At 36.3% G+C, this 20,897-nt stretch overlaps 2 protein-coding genes and 1 pseudogene across 2 annotated transcripts; 2 read left to right on the top strand and 1 right to left on the bottom strand.

The window, feature by feature from the left end:
* The first annotated feature begins 3,781 nt into the window (after positions 1 to 3,781).
* LOC143542271 (protein trichome birefringence-like 36) lies at positions 3,782 to 6,078 on the top strand. The gene is made up of 5 exons (XM_077034902.1): positions 3,782 to 4,135; positions 4,917 to 5,088; positions 5,227 to 5,408; positions 5,473 to 5,631; positions 5,711 to 6,078. Exons 1-5 carry the CDS (start codon positions 3,804 to 3,806, stop codon positions 6,012 to 6,014), a joined length of 1,149 nt encoding a protein of 382 aa, XP_076891017.1. The 5' UTR covers positions 3,782 to 3,803; the 3' UTR covers positions 6,015 to 6,078.
* A 901-nt stretch (positions 6,079 to 6,979) lies between these two features.
* Positions 6,980 to 8,095, top strand: LOC143542232 (F-box/kelch-repeat protein At3g06240-like). The gene has a single exon (XM_077034867.1). The coding sequence runs from the start codon at positions 6,980 to 6,982 to the stop codon at positions 8,093 to 8,095; it is 1,116 nt and encodes a 371-aa protein (XP_076890982.1).
* Positions 8,096 to 9,390: 1,295 nt separating this feature from the next.
* LOC143542231 (putative calcium-binding protein CML36 pseudogene) lies at positions 9,391 to 10,071 on the bottom strand (annotated as a pseudogene).
* Positions 10,072 to 20,897: the final 10,826 nt, after the last annotated feature.

Below are 20,897 nucleotides of genomic sequence, written 5' to 3'. Positions count from 1 at the left end.
CAAACAAAGATAATAACACAAATTAGACTTGGCCCTTTAGGCCCAAACTAAAATTATGAGTTTTAACTTTTAACAATAGATTTAAAAATACCAAAGCAAACCAAAAAAAAAAAAAACTGCACTACATAAAAACAAAATTAATGAAGCCAAATTTAGGCAAATTTCATAATTATGTCCTATCGAACTAAAAAGTTCAGAATTTAAATAACAGTGACATATGATACATTGTTTGTTTCGGTGACGATTATATACTTCACCGTTCATCAACTTTTATAATAAACGACTAAGAGTATTCTCAGCCCATTCTCTTAAAATATGTGAGGGGAATTTGTAAATCATATGGTATGGTTATGAATGGTTGTAAGTAGAAGAGAGAAAAAATGTTATAAGGGAAAGTTAAATTTAGAGATTCACTGTTCATACCGTATAATTTTTTAATATTTTCTAAAAGTGGTTGTGAGTGGAGGAAAGAGAAAAGATAATGATAAAGGTATAAAAAGTATTATTTAATTAAACAGAAGAGAGAAAAAACAGTGATTTTTAGTGTAATTATATAATATATATGGATATAGAGTAGGGAATGGGTTGGAAATCCTCTAAGGGTATCTAGAAGTGTGCAAAACTTAGAATGAAATGTCATATACTGCTACCATCTAAAAGATAAGATGCTTTGTAGTATTTATAACAAGTTAGTTTATAATATCATATATCTCTAGTAGAATCTGGTTCTAAATTGTTTTATTCTTTTCCCTGTTGGTAAGATGATATTGTTATGGCAAAGATATGGTTAAAGTTGGATGCCCAAACGTCAAGTTTGGATCCCGATAGGGTTAGGGATCAAACCGGTTTAAAGCTAATATCGCATTAACAAGTACTATACGGTCTAGTGATTCATATTCTTAAAATTTTAAGCGGTATCATTAGACATCCCTTGTTTTATTGATTAAAAATATGTTTTATTAACTTTATAGTCCATTTTTTTCCCTATATGTTAGTTTATAAAAGAATGGGGGGTTGGGGTTGTATTTGGCAGTAGAGGTTTCCTCCTATATGTTTGACGTCTCGAGAGCCCAATCTTGGGTGCTTCAGGATCATATTTTGCGAGACAATGGTATATGCGGCATGGATTCTGATTATTGTTGCGTTTTGGCTTGTCTTCGTGATATGATTCCAAACGTTGATTTTAGCAGTTTCACTAACAAAGAGACTGCCCCCCTCTAAAACCCAACATGCACTGACGAGTGCTTTTTTTAGTAAAATTGTTTATAACATGGAGTCACACTTTGTCATGACAAATAGACAAAAAGCCATTTTAAAGTGCTACGAGCATCACATGCTCAAGATTTTCTTCTTGCTATCCTTATATATGGGTTAGGTCAACATATGTCTCCAGTGGAGTATCGTACTATCCTTAAGTATCACCTCATGATTCCTCTATTCCCGGTTGATAAGATACGTCCTGTTTTGTCGTAATGCGTGTTTAGACTCATATGGGGAGCACCCCATTGTAAAGAGCTCCCTGCTTAGAAAGTATCGCCTAATGATTCCTCTATTCCCGGTTGATGAGATATGTCCTGTTTGTCATAATTCGTGTTTAGACTTATATGGGGAGCACACGGTGCATTGTAAAGAGCTCCCGGGGTTCAAGTACGGACACGGTCTGGTTAAGGGTGTGCTCTTTGATATATTCAGGCGGGCCGGAATTTCTGTTATAAAAGAAGCACCTATGAATTTCCTGACTGACCCGTCGGAGGAAAGATCATCTCTTCGACCAGCTCACATTTTGGTGTTTGGATGGATAGGAGGAAAACATGTGTGTGTGGATTTAACAGGGGTTTCCCCTTTGGTGGGCTTAGGAAGTAGTGGTTTCACAGTCGGTCAAGCTGGTTTAAAAGCTGCTTCAGGCAAGATGACCAAACATAAGAAGACGTGTCTTGACAACCAACATCTATTTATTAATTTGCTTTTGACACTTTTGGTTTTCCCGTGTTCAACGGGTCATGCATAGTAATGTTATGACTCAAAGATCAGCAAATGTAGTTTTTAAAAGATTGGGTTTTGCGATTCATAAAAAGGTAGCGACGCAGCTTGTTGTCCGCTTGCCTTCTGTTTCAATATAATATAATTTTTAAAAGCTTAATATGTAACACTGATGACCTATGTTTATAAAAATAACATTGTTATCAACAGTTATAACTCTAACCAACCCTTTATTAAATTATAAAGCTAAAAAGTCAAAACTATAACCAATTTATCCTTTTCACATAGTGAATGTAGTTAACATCATGATCAAATAAGGTCAACAAAACAATGGGTGTTGTCTACGTCATTGTATACTACCGTCTCACTTTCATATGTTCCAAGCTTACTTCCCCAACGTGTTACAAGAAAAAAAATTGTTATCATTTAATAAAATTTCATCATGGTTAATATTATTCATATTAAATTTTAAGCTTTTATGACAACATTCATAAACAACAAGCTAAGTCTAGTATCTTTCTTTACCTTATTCATAATTTCATATTCCGAAATTTTAGGTAAACTTTTAAAAAAATGATGGTTGGTAGAGTGATGATGTTCTTGGTGCTTTGGACTTGTCAATTGTCATGCCTTTCATAATTAACTTTCACCCTTCCACACATTAAAGTTTAAACCATATCATTTCCATGGTCCAACATGGGTCCAACTTCTAAAGTTAATCTTTTATCTTTTACTTTTTTTCATGTCATGATTTTGGTTATCACAAATTCAAAAGGAAGTACTTCTATGAATATTACTTTTTACTGTTTTATGCTAAATAACTAAAATGCTCACAATATAGCAAATTAGCAATGCAATTTACCTCATAATTGTTATGTCAGTAATTTATAAAAGAAAAAAAGAAAAATTGGTTTTATTAGTTTTGATAGCTTTTAGAATATACGGCTTATAGATAACACTTTAATATAGATTTTTTTTTGATAAATTCTAATTTTTTGGTATATTGGTTTTTATTAATCTCAAATATTGTCTTTTGGTCACTGCTGGTCCCAACTAATGAATTGACTACTGACGTTTCCAACTTTTAACGTATTTGTTCCTAATGGTCCGCGACTAACAGAATCCGAACGCCGTTAGTTTCAAGTCGCCGGAAAAACGTTTTTGGTCATAAAAGTCAAATTTATTGCCGAAAAGCACCACCTGAACACCGCCACCACCACCAATTGACTCACCGCCAATCAACTACCACCACTTGAGCACCATCAACCGATTCCGACAATGGTTCTAGGCTTTCTAACGACCTCAATAATTGGGGCTTTTACTATAAAAAAAGTTTCCTAAAGGTCCGATACAAAATTACCAAAATGTTCGGGAAAAAAATTTTGAGTTTCCGGAAAAAAAAATTGAGTTTTCCGGCCAAAAACGTTTTTTTCGGCGACCTGAAACTAACGACGTTAGGATTCTGTTAGTCGCGGACCGTTAGGAACAAATACGTTAAATGTTGGGACCATCAGCAGCCAATTCGTTAGTTAGGACCAGTAGTGACCAAAAAACGATAACTGGGATTAATAAAAACCAATATACCTGATTTTTTTTATCAGTTCATCATGAAGTATATTCTTGATTGTCTAAAACTATTGTATCTCACTGTGAACATTCATGATAGTTGGTACTTGGTAGGCTCCTGATGACTCAATTTCATCGCATTTCATGCCTAAATTTAACACAATTTCATCCAACTTTTTATAAAGGGTCCTACATGCTCATTTTTATGCCTCTATATACCACCAACTAATGTCTTCTTGTAACCTTTGTAATAACAAATGGCTTCCACCACCTTCATATTGTGTTTTCTGTCCTTCTCATTGTTACTTAGTCTTGTTAAACCGTTTGAAGCATCAAACCTCGAGATCGAGGAGTTGTCATGGCTTGATGGTGACAAGGATGAGGAGATCAACATGGTCCAGGGCCGTCACGACTCACTAAGAAAATGTGACTTTGGGTCGGGTAAATGGGTGTATGATCAAACATATCCTCTTTATGATGCAGCCACTTGTCCGTATCTTAGCACCCGGGTTACTTGCCAAAAGAACGGGAGGCCCGATTCTGATTACGAGAAATGGAGATGGAAGCCGCATGGTTGTAACATTCCTAGGTGTGCATTTTCTCTTTTATTTTACCTTACATTATAATAGTTAGGCTCGGCAACGAATAATAATGTCTCATGTCACGTGTCAACGTGTCAAACTGAGTCAGGTGAGCTTGGGTTGAAACATACTTTCAACCCTTTATATATGTTTGATCCGTTTTATTTTTAAATTATTACAATATTTACTTCTTTTAGCCTATGTGGAGGCCAGGGCCGTCTCCGAGTATCGTTAAAAAATTTTGGGTCGAAGGCGAGTATAAATTCGGGCCTTAAGTAAAATATAAATTCGATAACTCACATGTAAAAGTAATCGAGTATTGTATATGATTTGTATTTTGGGTCTGATTTTTTAGGTATTGTTTAAATAAAACTTTTGATTGGACATAATATAGTTATATATATAATTTTTTTTTTAAAAATTCAGGCCTAAGGTGGTCCACCTCCCTGCCTCCCCATCCCAAACGGACCTTGCGGAGACCAAACAATTATTATAATAATTTGTTGCAACAAATTGTATAGCTTATTTCAAATTTGATTATTAGTGTGTTGCCTAAAAACTAAGGATTTATACATTTTTGGTTTCTAAGCTGTTCAACACAAATCTCATAAACTAAATTATAAATTGTTTATTGGATTACATCGAAACAGAAGGCAAGCGGGCAACAAGCTGCGCCGCTACCCCTTTTTGAATCGCAAAACCCAATCTTTTAAAAACTATATTTGCTGATCTTGGAGTCAACACAAATTGTACCTTAAGATTTGATGGATCAAAATCAAACACTTTCAGGTTTGATGCTTTGGACTTTCTTGGAAGAATGAGAAGGAAACGAATAATGTTAGTAGGTGACTCCATAATGAGAAACCAATGGGAGTCTCTCGTTTGCTTGGTCGAATCCGTAGTGCCAACTGACCGCAAAACGGTCACTTATGTAGGCCCAACGATGGCCTTCCATGCACTGGTGAGAGCGATTGTATTTAAAACTATTAACCGCAAGATACATGCATTAATGAGTTGTACCATAGAGCTCATCAATGCATATATGAATTTGTATAATTGTATTATTGGACAAGTACAGGCTCATTGTGTTGTTTTACAGGATTTTGAAACATCAATTGAATTTTGTTGGGCCCCACTGCTTGTCGAACTAAAGAAAGGGCCTGGAAACAAGAGGATTTTGCATTTGGATTTGATAGAAGAGAATGCCAGGTATTGGCGGGCTGCTAACGTGTTGGTTTTTGATTCGGCACACTGGTGGACCCACTCTGACAAATGGACCTCGTAAGTTGTAAGTAATAACTTGTACATTACAGTTTACATCTTATAATCGGAGGAATGTTTTTAGGTGGGACTTGGTGATGGAGGGGAAGCATGTAGCCCGTGACATGAACCGAATGGTTGCATACCAAAGAGGACTTCGGACATGGGCTAAATGGATTGATTTGAACCTTGACCCGCGTCAGTCTAGGGTCATATTTCGCAGCATGTCACCTCGGCATAACAGGTACTTTGTGTATAAATACTAAATGGAAGTTGTACATTGTGCACAGAAAGTTGTACCTAACACGTAAAAAGTTGTATAGGGACAATGGATGGAAATGTTACAGGCAAAGTGAACCATTAGGGTATGCTAGTCACCCTCATGTGCCAGAAGAGATGATGGTTCTTAAAGGTGCGCTTAAAAGGATGAGATTCCCTGTTTATTTACAAGATATAACCACTATGTCGGCTCTACGAAGAGACGGTCACCCATCTATTTACACGCAAGCTGGCGGTGATGGAGCCGTAAAACAGCATGGGGCGGATCATGGTTCGGCTGATTGTAGCCACTGGTGCCTGCCTGGGGTTCCAGATATTTGGAATGAGATGTTAAATGCTATGCTTTGAAGTTTTAATTATATTAAGATCATGTATGGTTAGGTTAATTAATGAAATTAAATCGTGTGGTTTATTTGGGCTGTAACATCCAAACACTCTCCCATAAATGGTAAAAGCTATTTCCACGAAACATAATTTGATTGCACTTCCAAACACTCTATTTTTTTTTACATTAAATGAATTATTTAAATGGATTACTGGTTAAAATTCATCAAATTATACGGGTGGATAAGGTGGTTAGCATAAACTTTCAATTCCTTTAAATCTAATACATTGCAATGTAAGGTGGTTAGCATAAACTTTCAATTCCTTTAAATCTAAATACAAGCCAATTAATATCAAGAACAATTAGTAAGAATTATTCATTTGCATAAAGTCAACATCACATGCATATTTCATGATATCTTTGTTGCTTATTTGGTGAATGATTCTTCATATTTTGGTTGGCAAAATCCATATCCAAGACTTTATTCCTTTTAAATTTTTTCTTTTTTGAAAATGGTGCCTTGCTTGTATTTAGGCTACCATACTTTTTAAATTTGGAGAGTTCCAATGCTTTACTCTGGTCAGACCATGTTGTCTTAACCAGGCCCACGCTGGCTTCAAAGTTTGGCTTGTGCGTTCCCCCGAGAAACCATATCGCAGATTGCCACTTGATAGTCGTTGTGCCACCACAAGAGCAGAACTTTCTGGCGTAACATACGGTGGAACGAAAACCCGGTTGGACTCAGGGTTCGAATTGATATTTATGCAATATTTTATTATTTTAATAATAACATTTTTTGTAGTCACTTAATTTATGGACTAAAAAGTGTTGATAAATATATTTAAAATAATCTTGTGGCACCAACTATCACATTTGCTATATATAGATAATACAGTTAACAATGCAAACATAGGGTTTCCATCCTTCCATTCATATCTTCTCCTCAGCACCCCAAATACCATCAAGTAAAATTTTGGAATATCGATCTATGGCGAACATCCATATAGGAGACGACATTCTTCACAACATTCTTGGTCGACTTCCGGGAAAACCTTTACTACGGTTTCGATGCGTGTCTAAGCATTGGAATGCTCTAATTTCAGATCCTTGTTTTATGAGGTCAAGATCACGTCGAATGATCCTTTTGCCATTCACACGGCCTCTTGTTGTCATAGACGACAATGTACCAGCCGAAGACGAGGCTCATTCTATGGTCACAATTCCTTCTCCTTTAAAACATGATGAAGGTACACACGTTTCCGTTGTCGGAGCTTTAAATGGCATTGTGCTTTTGGCTCTTCATGACACGTCCTTACGTTGTCATTTGGTCCTATACAATCCCTTAACGTGTGCATCAAAGATACTTGTGGCTATGGATCGACCTTGTTCGGGCCATCCCTATGTATTTGGATTTGGCTATGGTGTTGGTGATGACTTGAAGATTGTTAGACTTAAAACTGTTTACAATCGAATCGACAAACGGTTGTATAAATATGATGTCTTTGATCTTAAAACTAGTCTGTGGAGCGGGCTACCATATACATACCTCATAAGAGATTTTGAGCTTTCGGGTCAGGCGGGTTTGTTTGTAAATGGCTTTTTGTATTGGTCAGCTTACTTTTCCAATAAGGCAATCTTGGCGCTCAATGTTAAGGAGATGGTATTCTCAAAAGTAGAAGCACCCAATGGACATTATTTTGAATGCAACGGGCTGGTTTTGGGAGTCCTAGACGGATGTCTTTGCATGATTAACAATAGCTCAAATACCAATATCGCATTTGATCTGTGGTTGATGAAAGAAGAAGACGTATGGTTGAAAATACGTTCATTCAGCTTTGGATCGGAAGCTAACAGGTTCTACCCTATTTGTATTTTAGGTGATGGGAAAGTTCTCATCCAAAATTTCTCATTCGAACTCGTTAACTATGCCACATCAAAAGATTCATATAAGGCGCTCAAGGGTTTGGCTGATCTTGATGAATCCATGGCGACAGACTGGATTGGTGGTTTCAATGATCAGAAGTATTACGTGGATTATCGTCTCGCATATTCACGCCCCATCCATTACGTCGAAAGTTTGCTTTCACCTTTTGATATGTGTTAGTTTTATCTAACATATTATCTTGTGCTTTTGGTCAAATTTAACTAAATTGTTACTTATCTGATTGATAAATAAGTGATGAATATGTTGGGTTTAATCTTGACGGGTAAAACGAGTCCATGGCTATTGATCATTGGTTAATTAAGTGGTTTAGTATGTTAGTCTGCATGGAATAAGTTATAAGAGTTCACATGGGTTTAAAGCTGGAACTTAGATATAGCATTTTATTTATAAGAGTTCACATAGCCCACTTGTCTCGTTTTCCGTGCCCGAGGGTGAAATCCCGAGTCCAAATTTATTTCGGGTTCGGTTTTTGGCGTGAAAAATATATCGGGTACGACCAACAGCGCGAAAACGAGTGTTTTTCGGCTACTGTTGTGTAAATTTATAAAAACATATTATTTGTTTGTAAAAATCAAAAATATTTTCACGAATTGCTTAAAACATTTCAAATAAGTGTTTGGTAAGTCTTTTTTGGTTTAAGGGATGATACAATGCTTGGTTTGTAACTATCTTTCGCGTTTAAATCTATAGCGGGTAGTTAAACGGGCATGTTTTCGTTTAACTTGTTTGCTATCGAACTTAGGCCATAATATTAATATATTAGCTTATACTAATCGTATATCACCTATAGATGGCACCCGAGATATCTGGGTTATAACCAGACCTGTTCGGTTAATCGTTCGTTTGTTTCAAAATAAGCGTTTAATCGTTAAATCGGTAGGTTGTACCTGTTTTTGTCTCAATTGTCACAAATAGATTGATTTGAGAAGCATAATTGAATAGCATTATTATATGTGTTTAATTTAATGTATGTAGTGGAAAACCTTTGACTTAGAGTAATTACTAATTGAGACTTCATTAATTGGTATGATACGCTGAAAGAGTAATTACTTTTGTAAGATATGCTTGGAGATATAGAAATTATTTTCAAAAGTATTTGAGGAGTCAAATCTTTTTCTTTTGTTTTTACATCACATTACCCCACCACCGTGCAAATCTTGTCTCCGCCGTAAAACCCTACTTTCTCTCTCCGCCTTGAATTCTCCGCCACACTCACTAAAAAAATGGACGATCTGGAATCCAACACGTTTCACGATACTCACCCATGTTCAGATACTGTAGTCTTTTTAAAAAAGTACTATTGGTTTTTATTGTCCAAATTATTTCATTTTTGCCGGCGCTGGTCCCAACTATCACTTTAACTGCCAACGGTCCCAACTTTCACACATGTGTCTGCCACCAGTCCACGACTAACCGAGTACTAACTCCGTTATGTTTTAGCTGACGTGTCCATCCTACGTGTTAAAAAACGTTGACGTGGCTGCCTGCGTGTATATTAATAACAAAAACCCTTCCCTGTATATTCTCGCAAAGTCCTCGAAGCACACGAACCCAACCTCGTTTCTTATCCACCTCACTTATCATACGCCTACACTCCTCTAACGTGCACCGTCCCTCACCAACAATCATCTCAAACACCGCAAACAACTCCTCCGCCGTTATCATCCCGTCACGGTCCGTATCAAACACCTCAAACGCGCCTCTTATCTCCTCCTCACGCGCCGCCGGACCAAACGCCGCACCGATCACTCCAAACTCCGTCAAGCTTATGCTTCCGTCGCCGTCGGTATCGATCTCGTCGATCATTAGCTTTAACTCCTCAGCCGGAATCGGTTCGGATCCTCCGATCCGGTTTAGTAAGGATTCTAGCTCCGATCTGGTTATTCTTCCGTCGCCGTCGGTGTCGAGTAGGTTGAAGGCTTGGATTAGTTCGTCGTGTGGTGGTAGGACGCTCGTCGGAGTGGTGATGCCGGTGGATTTTGGATTACGGTGAGATGATTCCGGTGAGGTGGATGACGTGGCGAGTGATGAGTTGGAGGATTGGAACGACGACGTATCGGATCTGGAAATGGAGGTTCGTTTCTTTGATCTGAATAGGTTCTTAGGGTTTATTTTTGCGACGAGTTTCATGATTTATAATATTTTTGTTATTAATATACAGGAGGAGAAGGGTTTTTGTTATTAATATACACGCAGGCAGCCACGTCAACGTTTTTTAACACGTAGGATGGACACGTCAGCTAAAACATAACGGAGTTAGTACTCGGTTAGTCGTGGACTGGTGGCAGACACATGTGTGAAAGTTGGGACCGTTGGCAGTTAAAGTGATAGTTGGGACCAGCGCCGGCAAAAATGAAATACTTTGGACAATAAAAACCAATAGTCCTTTTTTAAAAAGACTACAGTATCTGAACATGGGTGAATATCGTGAAACGTGTTGGATTCCAGATCGTCCATTTTTTTAGTGAGTGTGGCGGAGAATTCAAGGCGGAGAGAGAAAGTAGGGTTTTACGGCGGAGACAAGATTTGCACGGTGGTGGGGTAATGTGATGTAAAAACAAAAGAAAAAGATTTGACTCTTCAAATACTTTTGAACATAATTTCTATATCTCCAAGCATATCTTACAAAAGTAATTACTCTTTAAGCGTATCATACCAATTAATGAAGTCTCGATTAGTAATTACTCTAAGTCAAAGGTTTTCCACTACATACATTAAATTAAACACATATAATAATGCTATTCAATTATGCTTCTCAAATCAATCTATTTGTGACAATTGAGACAAAAACAGGTACACCCTACCGATTTAACGATTAAACGCTTATTTTGAAACAAACGAACGATTAACCGAACAGGTCTGGTTATAACCCAGATATCTCGGGTGCCATCTATAGGTGATATACGATTAGTATAAGCTAATATATTAATATTATGGCCTTAGTTCGATAGCAAACAAGTTAAACGAAAACATGCCCGTTTAACTACCCGCTATAGATTTAAACGCGAAAGATAGTTACAAACCAAGCATTGTATCATCCCTTAAACCAAAAAAGACTTACCAAACACTTATTTGAAATGTTTTAAGCAATTCGTGAAAATATTTTTGATTTTTACAAACAAATAATATGTTTTTATAAATTTACACAACAGTAGCCGAAAAACACTCGTTTTCGCGCTGTTGGTCGTACCCGATATATTTTTCACGCCAAAAACCGAACCCGAAATAAATTTGGACTCGGGATTTCACCCTCGGGCACGGAAAACGAGACAAGTGGGCTAAATTAGGCCCAAAATGGGGCCCAATGTCGGCGGCCGTAAAATGGGGAAAGCCCCCCTCCAATGTTTCCTTTTATATTATACTATACTAAGATATTTAAACATCCTTATCTATCAAAATTCTGGACACTTTCTTCTGATTTCTTCATCAAGAAACAAAAACTATAAGGTAACTTTGATGTTTTAATCATTTAAACAATGTTTAATCATATATGATTTCGTATAAACATAGTTTGATTATTAAAAATCATTCCTAACCATGCAAAAATCCTAAAAATTGTTCAAAAACATGTTTTGATCATACACATGGTTAGGAACCTGGTTTGATAGTTTTTTTTTGCCATAAACACAAATTATAGGGATTAAATGGCGTTTTTACGATCCAAAAGTTCGATTTATACCTTAGCCGAAACCCTAAGTTATGGGGCTGTTATTGTGACATTTGTCAATTTCGGGTTATTTTATACTTGTATTCTTAATGTAAACCCGACCCGTTTTGTATCCCGAATCTTTCGATATTATCAAAATGATGAATTGTATGTTAAATATTTGTTTTATAGTTGTTGGATAAAAAAAACACCATTTTCAGTTCTTAAAATTCCCCAAAAACGCTCAAAACGAACTCCAGGGACTAAAACTACCAAAATGGAGACTTGAAGGACCCATTTGTAGTTTGTGCTTTCTTGGGTCTATAACCAACCCATTTTCATGAAACACCCTTTATGAAAGACCCATTCAACTTACCCTATATATACACACCCATCTTCTTCATTTGTGCTTGCTCATTTATTCATTTCTCTCTCAAATTCTTGAATTCTAAGGTTGTTCTTCATAAGCTAATCTTTCATTTTAACTAACTTCTCAATACTTAAAGCTTGATGTTACAACATATATATAATATACACTCCTTGTTTACCTTCGGCCTTTCATTTCTCCGGTCTCGACCGGTTGAAATGTCGGGCTAGTAAGGTAAGGTTACATGGAGGACTTTGTAGTCCTTGTTTATATATTTAACAAATCTAACCATATAACTTGTTATACTTGCTTAACTTCTACATATTTTAGTTTATTGTTCATATTTGTCAAGTTCCATGGTATTGGGTATGTGGTGACTAGCCTCGGTTTTATCCCGAATTGAGAACCGAACCAAAAACCGAACTTTTGTTTAAAAGCATTATTGTTAACTTTTTGAATGTAAAACTTGAGTATTATTATTTATAAGTTATTTTACAAATTCCATGGTAATTGGGTATGTGGTAACCATCCTCGGTTTTATTCCGAGTCAAGGACCGAACCAAAAACCGAACTTTTGTTTAAAAGCTTTATTGTTAACTTTTTGAATGTAAAACTTGAGTATTATTATTTATAAGTTATTTTACAAGTTCCATGGTAATTGGGTATGTGGTAACCATCCTCGGTCTTATTCCGAGTCAAGGACCGAACCAAAAACCGAACTTTTGTTTAAAAGCTTTATTGTTAACTTTTTGAATGTAAAACTTGAGTATTATTATTTATAAGTTCCATGGTAATTGGGTATGTGGTAACCATCCTCGGTCTTATTCCGAGTCAATGACCGAACCAAAAAAAAACCGAACTAAACCGAGTTCACTCGCTTAAGACACACAAGTGTGTTTTTAGCCACCAAAACTGATATTTTTCTTCAAGATTATATTTTAAATCAATTTTAGTTAATTTATAAACATACTTGGCATATCGGTAACCAACTTGATCTTATAACAAGTTCGAACCGATAAGGTCGTATACTCGCTTAACGAACGTTAAGGTTCTTCACAATAGAAGTACATACTTGGTTAAGTCTATTTTGATTTTATTGAGTTATCTCATAACATTTATTATTTTGGGAAGTTAACTGTGAGCTTGGTCAATTATCAAGTCTCGAACCGACAAACCCGAACACTCGTTTAAACCTCGTCTTGGTATTCTTATAACCAAGGGTTTTGCAATATCGCATTTTAACCCATATTATTACTTAACATAGGTTGAGTAAAAAAAAAAGAAAAAAACTAATGAATAGAATACCAAGACCCGGTTTCGAGTAAACTTATTTTACAAAACTCGTTTCTTTAATTTCTCAAATACTTACATTTTAAATCCTAAACTTTATTTATTTACTTTATTTGTCATGTATTTTATTTTAAACCCCTCCAAGACTACCTACTAACACGATACCCGTTTAATATAGGTCTTGCTCATTAAACCGATCTCTCCGATTATTCACGACACTATCTTTCAAATTACTTGTTAATGTGAGTACGTTTTCATCCCCCGTTTTCCATCTTTCGTTTTGGGGGTGGCATTGCATACTTATTCAAATTCAAATGATTTATACTTGAGTCTTAAACCACAACACGTATTGTATATGTTTACTTAAATAAATGCTCGATTTGGTGTTATATGCTTTACATGATTATGTGCAAATTCTTGAATGCTAAGGCGGGTAGCCTCATCAAAGTATGATCATACGTTAATTCCGAGTATATATGGTATCCCCATATAGAAAGGTGTCGTCAATGTATTATTATTGACGATTTCATTATTGTCGTCAATGTATTCTTATTGACGGTTTTATTATCTAAATTGTTGCTATTATTTATTGTTTTCATATACTAGTTGTGGATTTCATACTATATACTTATTGTCCAAAACTATGAAAATTGCTCACCAACCTTCGTGTTGACAAACTCTATTTTATGCAATGTTACAGGTTTGATGTTGGCTTTAGGATATTAGAAAATAAAAGAACAAGTTATTTGTTTATCTATCTATTTGGCATTTTGTATGAACAATTGTTGTGTTATTTATGATGATATGGATTTAAATGAGTTGTTTAAATATTGTAACTTTATAGTGTCATTGTGCAATGAGCAATCATGTCGCGCCTCGACGTTTCCGCCTTCATTGGTCGAGGTGTGACAGTTATGTTGATGAAACTTGCTTGGTTTGTGACCTAGGACCCGCACCTAGCTTTCATAGAAGCACAAGAGCCTGAAAACTTGATTAGAAAGGCGAAAACGAACCAAAACCGGTAAGGTAATACCGAATCACTCGATTACGGGCTGTTTAGGATTATATTGTGATGTGCATATTATTAAGTCTTGAAATTTTACAAGGACATTAGGGATCATATCATTGAGTCCCTTTTCAAATTTGGTAATTTTTCGATCATCCGAGAATATTTGGCGAACTTATTAGCGAATTGGGACGTTTATTTGGGAAAAAATAATTAAAATGCTTGAAAAATTGTGAAAATTTTTGGGGAACTTAGATTTGATATATTGTGATCACACATGAAATTTGGGAGCATTTGGAAAGTCCTAAGTAGGCTTTATGCATTTGCGTTCATATGAGTTTTTATAGTCGTTTTTGGCCCGAAAAGAATATTGAACAAGGTTTTTACATTCTAGAATTGATACAGATGGTTTAAGGATATAATTTGAGCATCCAGGAATTTTTGTGGAATTTTCAGAAATTGTTTGGTATAAACGGATGATTTTCGGGCTAAATATAGCAGGTAAAATGAATTTTTATAAATTAATAAACCAATAAATAATTCCAGAAATACTTTTATAAAAATCTGCATATTTTATTTGATAAGTGGCTAAAGTTTCATAATTTAATGTTTAACGGTTAATTAGTTATTTTAATTTGAAAATTAAACAAATTCAATTATGATGAAAACCGGCAAGTTTGTGATTAACGAACCTGCGGAAATATCAGAACACCAAGAGTGATCAAAAATCGTATTTTTGGATTAATTATGTAAAAAAGAACCTTTTTATGAGAAACCTTGACAATCTGGATAGAGTGCGCGTTTCTCCTCAAATCAAACTGAATAAACGGAAACGGGCCCCGTAGCGAATCCGGAACCCCAATGTGTGATCTTTCTTTATAAGTTAATCATTTTATCGACCAACACATTTACCCAAGCTTACTTCCCCATAACTGTTTTCTGAACGCATAAACGAACAACTTGGCCCAGCTGGGAAAATGAGGAAACTGGGGCAAGTTCGGTTTTAAGTATTAGACATTGAACAACATCACAAGCTAAGCCTACTGACACTTTCTGGATGTAACAGCTATATCCAGACTAGCTATACAGCCCGATTTAGTATTGAGATTATAATAATATTAAAATATTAATATTATTATAATATTAATTATAGGGACTAAGTGATAACAAAGGAAACGAACCCTGAGCTGACCTCGCACTGAGTGCCCACAAAACAGTGAGTTTCATGACCCCACTTTTAAACTGCTTTTATGAACTTTCGGGGTGAAAAACATGTTGATACATATCTATATACTCTGAATTGTTTGATGATGGGAATTATCTAAGTGCTAACACACGAAAGTCCCCACAAACACAGTGATTAACTTCGAGCCGGTGGTTTGTGAATAGTACTATTGGTTTGACAAACCCAAACGGAATCGGCCTGGCTGCCGTGTCACATAGCGCCGTTTGCACATGACCATACTTATACAGACAGGCTATGTAGTGTTAGACATAGCTACCGGGGCATGTTGTGGGCGGAAGGGGAGCCACAGTGGTTGATTGGGCGTGGGAAATGGATGCACGTAGCGCAGACAATCAAGGCTTCACTGTAGCTTAGCATAATTACATCATAAACATACAAACAAACGTACTTGTGAACGTACATACATACATACTTGCGTATTTACAACTGTGATTGTTGTATGCACAACTGATTTCTTGAAATTTGTGAAACTCACCAACTACTTGTAGTTGACCCGTTTTAACATGTTTTTCAGGTACTGGATTGGATTAGAAAGTCAATGTGCTACGTGTTTGACTTGCAATCAATGCTGGGTGAATTGATGCAAGTGTGCTAGTAAGAAGTAAAGTCGCTTAACGGCTGGATTTAGTTTGTATCACCTAGTTGTAAACAAAGTTAGATCGATGTAAAATATTGTAAACTAGTTTGTATTGTTCTTTATAAACAATATGGTTGATACCAGAGGTGTCTGTTACATTTCCGTTTTACGCTTCCGCAAATCGCTCAACGGGGTGTGACACTATATCACTGTTTGCACGTTGCCCACTTACAAATATTCGATTTCGTGACCGATTGAAAGCGGTTGATGGGGTGAATCATCTTCATTCGTATCCGTATCTATATCGGACCTGCGGTTCGGTCATTATCATTCTTTGGCTACCTTAATCATATGTCGTTTGCCCTAAGCGAGGTATCGTTTCTATTGGATCTTATGATTCTGTGATTGCTATTTGTTTAGTTGATTTACGATTTATATGCGATTGGTTTTAGATTTAATTGCTTATTTGTTTTTTAGGTCATGAAATTGAATTTCAAGTACCAGATTATAGGGTTAATTACTTTTGATTTCATGATTGAATCTCATTTGACGAACTATAACTAAACTCCCCTTGCACTTAATTTATCTTTGGATCGTTTATGCATAACAGTACGTACAAATTTGTCTATATGATGTTGTGTGTTTAACTGACATATGATGCAAGAAAAAAAATTAGCTTTTTTTTTCTTCTTTTTTTTTTAATGTTTTGCTTTAACAGATTTAAAATGAAGTGCATTTTGGAAGTTCATAATCCGAGTTTCATGGGAAGATCAGTTAATGTAGCATCTTTCTTGGAGAAATAATTTCATTAGTTGCAATTTATTTATTTTTTTATTTATTGTATTCAAACTTTAATAGAAGCTATTTTGGTCTTGCTGATGCTTGCATAAATGGAGACTTTTGATTTGTTTGTAAAGAACGTACGAATAAGGAGGAGATCAAAGAGAATGATTTTATTATTTCTTGTAAAGATACAGAGCATATGGACCTACTTTAAATAAGAAAAGAGATAACAAACAAAACTGAAATAAGGGCTGAGGGGTGTGGGGGGCGCGAGTGGGGGCTCCAGCCAATAATATTGTGATGTGTGGCAGAGAGAGAAACTTGATAAGATGGGTGTTGGTTGTGGTGCTCGCGCCCCGGCCCTGGTGTGGAGGGGCGCGAGAGGGGGCGCGAGCGGTTTTTTTTTTAATTTTTTTATAAATGTATTAAAAAAACGTATTATTAAAAAAAACTCATAAATTATTTAAAAAAACACACATTAATTAAAAAAACACATTAATATCTAAAAAAAAATTAAAGTACTAAAAAAAAACATTATTCTTATTCTTCGGCTTGGTCTTCTTCGATCAACCTCTTCCGGATACGTTCCTTTTGTTTTTCCATCAGCATTTGGTCGACCGGATTTAGGTTACTGAAGTCTCTTGTAAGGAAGTCCAAATCTCTCATTCTTTTTTTTTCCTTTTTGTCATTAGAGACCACCTCCATGGTTTTGTTGAATTTATTGAGGGATTCAACAAGATCGGTGATGTTTACGGCTTCCCCCTCAGCCGGTTTTTTCCCCCTGGCGTCCCTTCCCAATGGCCGCCTCCTCGGCGGTGAAGACGTTTCCTCCCCCGCAACGTTTAGGTCGAATCCAACCCGGCAATCCGACCCGGTGGAAGTGCTATACGCTCCAGACGAACTAGTTTTAGTCCGTTTCGGCCCTACTTCCGCATCAAGGTCGGCGCCACCAGCTCAACCCACTTAGAACACCTTCTCAACCTCTCCCACACCTTTACATCGTCCCACGTCTTCACCGTCCCATACCTCCGCAGGCACTCCTGCTTCCACTATTCGACAGTGAAATTATAAACCGCCAAATCGTCACTGCCACTTGGTCTCATACGACCGGCGTTCCTGTTGAACAGATTAGTAAACAAGCCGACAAATTTTCTGATTTCGGTCCACCGACCCGAAATCATATCGGCGTTCCGCTCTGTACTCCCAACGAGCGAATAGAACGTCTCCCTAACCTTTGTCCAAAAGACCTTGCTCTTTTGGTAGTCCGCTGCAAAATGCATAAATAAATTTGTAAGTCATTTAACTTTTTTATTTAACTTTTTTATTAAAAATCATTTTTAAAAACGTTAAAACAATTACCGCAACGCCGATCCTCAGAAATGACTATCCAAGCCCGACACAGGGCTTCCTTCTCATCCGATGACCACGGAGTGGTTTTCCGTTTCGTCCTTCCAGTCGAAGCCGAACCCGACCCGTCCGTTGCAACTTGTTTTTTCCGGTGGACGCGTCTTCTTTGTCCCGCAGCTTCACCTTCTGGTTCTTGTGTCTCCGGAACAACAAAGTTAGGAGACGGTTGTATGTTGGATGGTTGAAAGCCGGATGATTGTTGCGACCCCGAATAAAACATCGGTTGGTCCGGTGCCGACCATAAATCGTCGTAACTGTAATATGAATCTAGGTTTGGGTAACAATTTCCAGCCATGTTTTTAAAAAAAGGTTTGGAAGATGGGGTGATTTTGGGTTTTGGGTGTGGTATGTGATATTGGTATGTGATATTGGTTTTGGGTGGTATGTGATATTGGTTTTATAGAGAAAAAATTTTTTTTTTTTTAATAAACAAAGAGCCCAACGGCTCTATTTACGCATTCCCAGGCCACTTCACGCGTTATCCCAGCCGCTACCCCTCTTGCGCCCGCCTGGAAATCCGCGCTCGCGCCCCCTCTCGCGCCCCTCTCGCGCCTCGGTGGTGTGGTGCTCGCGCCCCGGGGCGCGAGGGAATGGCCTCACGCGCCCTTTCTCGCGCTCCACACCCCTCATCCTAAAGGAAACGTGCAAACGGTCAAATGACTTGTTCAAAAATAAAACTAAATTGCAGAATTCTAGGCCCACTTGTGCATGCTCTGACTTCATCAAATCTTGATCAATTAGCCACGTGATATGGGAAGGCTTGGAGCATTTTCATCATCTCCCCTTGCTCCAAACTCCTCAACTCCCAAAAGATGCCGGAAATGGAAAAACTTTTCATGTGCTAGTGTCTTAGTAAGAACATCTGCAACTTGCATATTTGTACCACAATATTCTAAGGAAATTTCATCATCTCCCCTTGCTCCAAACTCCTCAACTCCCAATTAATGAAGTCTCACGTTTAATGTAATTAGTAATTACTCAAGTCAAAGGTTTTCCACTACATACATTAAATTAAACACATATAATACTATTCAATTATGGTTCTCAAATCAATCTATATCACTGTTTGCACGTTGCCCACTTCCAAATATTCGATTTTGTGACCGATTGAAAGCGGTTGATGGGGTGTATCATCTTCATTCGTATCCGTATCTATATCAGACCTGCAGGTCGGTCATTACTCATTGTTATTCTTTGGCTACCTTAATCATATGTCGTTTGCCCTAAGTGAGGTAACCTTTCTATTGGGTCTTCCGATTTTGTGATTGTTATTCGTTTCGTTGATTTACGATTTATGGTTTTAGATTTAATTGCTTATTTGTTTTTCAGGCAGGACTGGCAATTTATACACGAGACACGAATACATGATACGTACCTGCACTACTTTATTAGGTAACAGGTAAGACTTTAACAGGTTTTGTGTACTAATTAACAGGTAGACACGAATTTACCTGTTAATTTTCGTGTCTAAACAGGTAAATTTTACCTGTTAAATGCATGCTAAGTGTCTGGTTAAATTTTTATAATTATATATATGTATATTAGGTCACATATAAGTAACCTGACACAATACATATATGTAGCTTGTGGATACTACATATATGTATATACATAATGGGTTTACAACTTGTGAACATGATCTTCATCCAGGTGCTACACTAAAAAAAATAATTAAATTAAGATGAAATCACAAAGACGCAATTATACTTCAATGAATTGAGAATTAGAATTGTTCTTCGAAACAATTAAAACTCCCATCAAAATCATAGCTATACTTTATAATAAGAATAATGAATATGTTATATAGCACGATGGTTAAATCATCCAAAATATAATTGAATTCTATACTAGATTATATTCTAGAAACAATCGATGACAAAACTTCAAGGAAATAAAATTCATTTTTGTAATGTTTTTGATAAAATATAGGACCATGTATCCATTAAAGGGTTGAATCAAAATTACTAGGTGAATCAAGATGCTTACTTTGGTCAATTGCCATTTTTAATCATAAATAACTAAGTGGATCTTGGTGTTCCCATACACCATGTTCGAGACGAAAATACCAGGCCATTAAGGTTTCTTCAATCATTCGCCTACATAGTTCTGCATTCATAGGCTTTAATTAATCGTATCGTTAGGTTTGTCAAACAATTAGGTTTTTAACTAGTGGAGAGAGACGGAGAGATTCCAAAATTATAGGATGATAAATTACGTATAAGCCCTTTATTAATAAAAATGAAAACAAAAAACAAATTTTATGATTGGTTACTACTAGTTTTCATAGTTTTTAAATTAAGGAATAGCGACTAATTGGCTATTTCGTTTCACATAATTTTCAGTTGGTTTAAAATTAAAAATTCAAATAGTGGATAAGATTTATTCAGCGTACTCTTGCAATACATAGAATTACTGGGTTTTTGAGTTAGTGCTTAAAAAAAAATTCAACAACAATAACTCATAGAATCACTAGAATTTTTTTTTTCAAAGAAGATTCATATCTACAAAGTAGAAAAAGATCAAACAAGTGTTTTTGTAAAAAAAGTGTTATTGATTAAAAAAAATACAAGAATAAATTTTCATTCTATAAGAAAACAATATAAAGAATATATAAGATACATTATCACATTATCTCATAC

Source organism: Bidens hawaiensis, unplaced genomic scaffold, assembly GCF_021521415.1.
Source record: "Bidens hawaiensis isolate Kalapana, Puna unplaced genomic scaffold, B.hawaiensis_p1.1 tig00012813_1, whole genome shotgun sequence".
NCBI classification, from domain to species: Eukaryota; Viridiplantae; Streptophyta; class Magnoliopsida; order Asterales; family Asteraceae; genus Bidens; species Bidens hawaiensis.
Note: the sequence above shows the minus strand (reverse complement) of the source record. Positions and strands in the feature narration are given on the sequence as shown.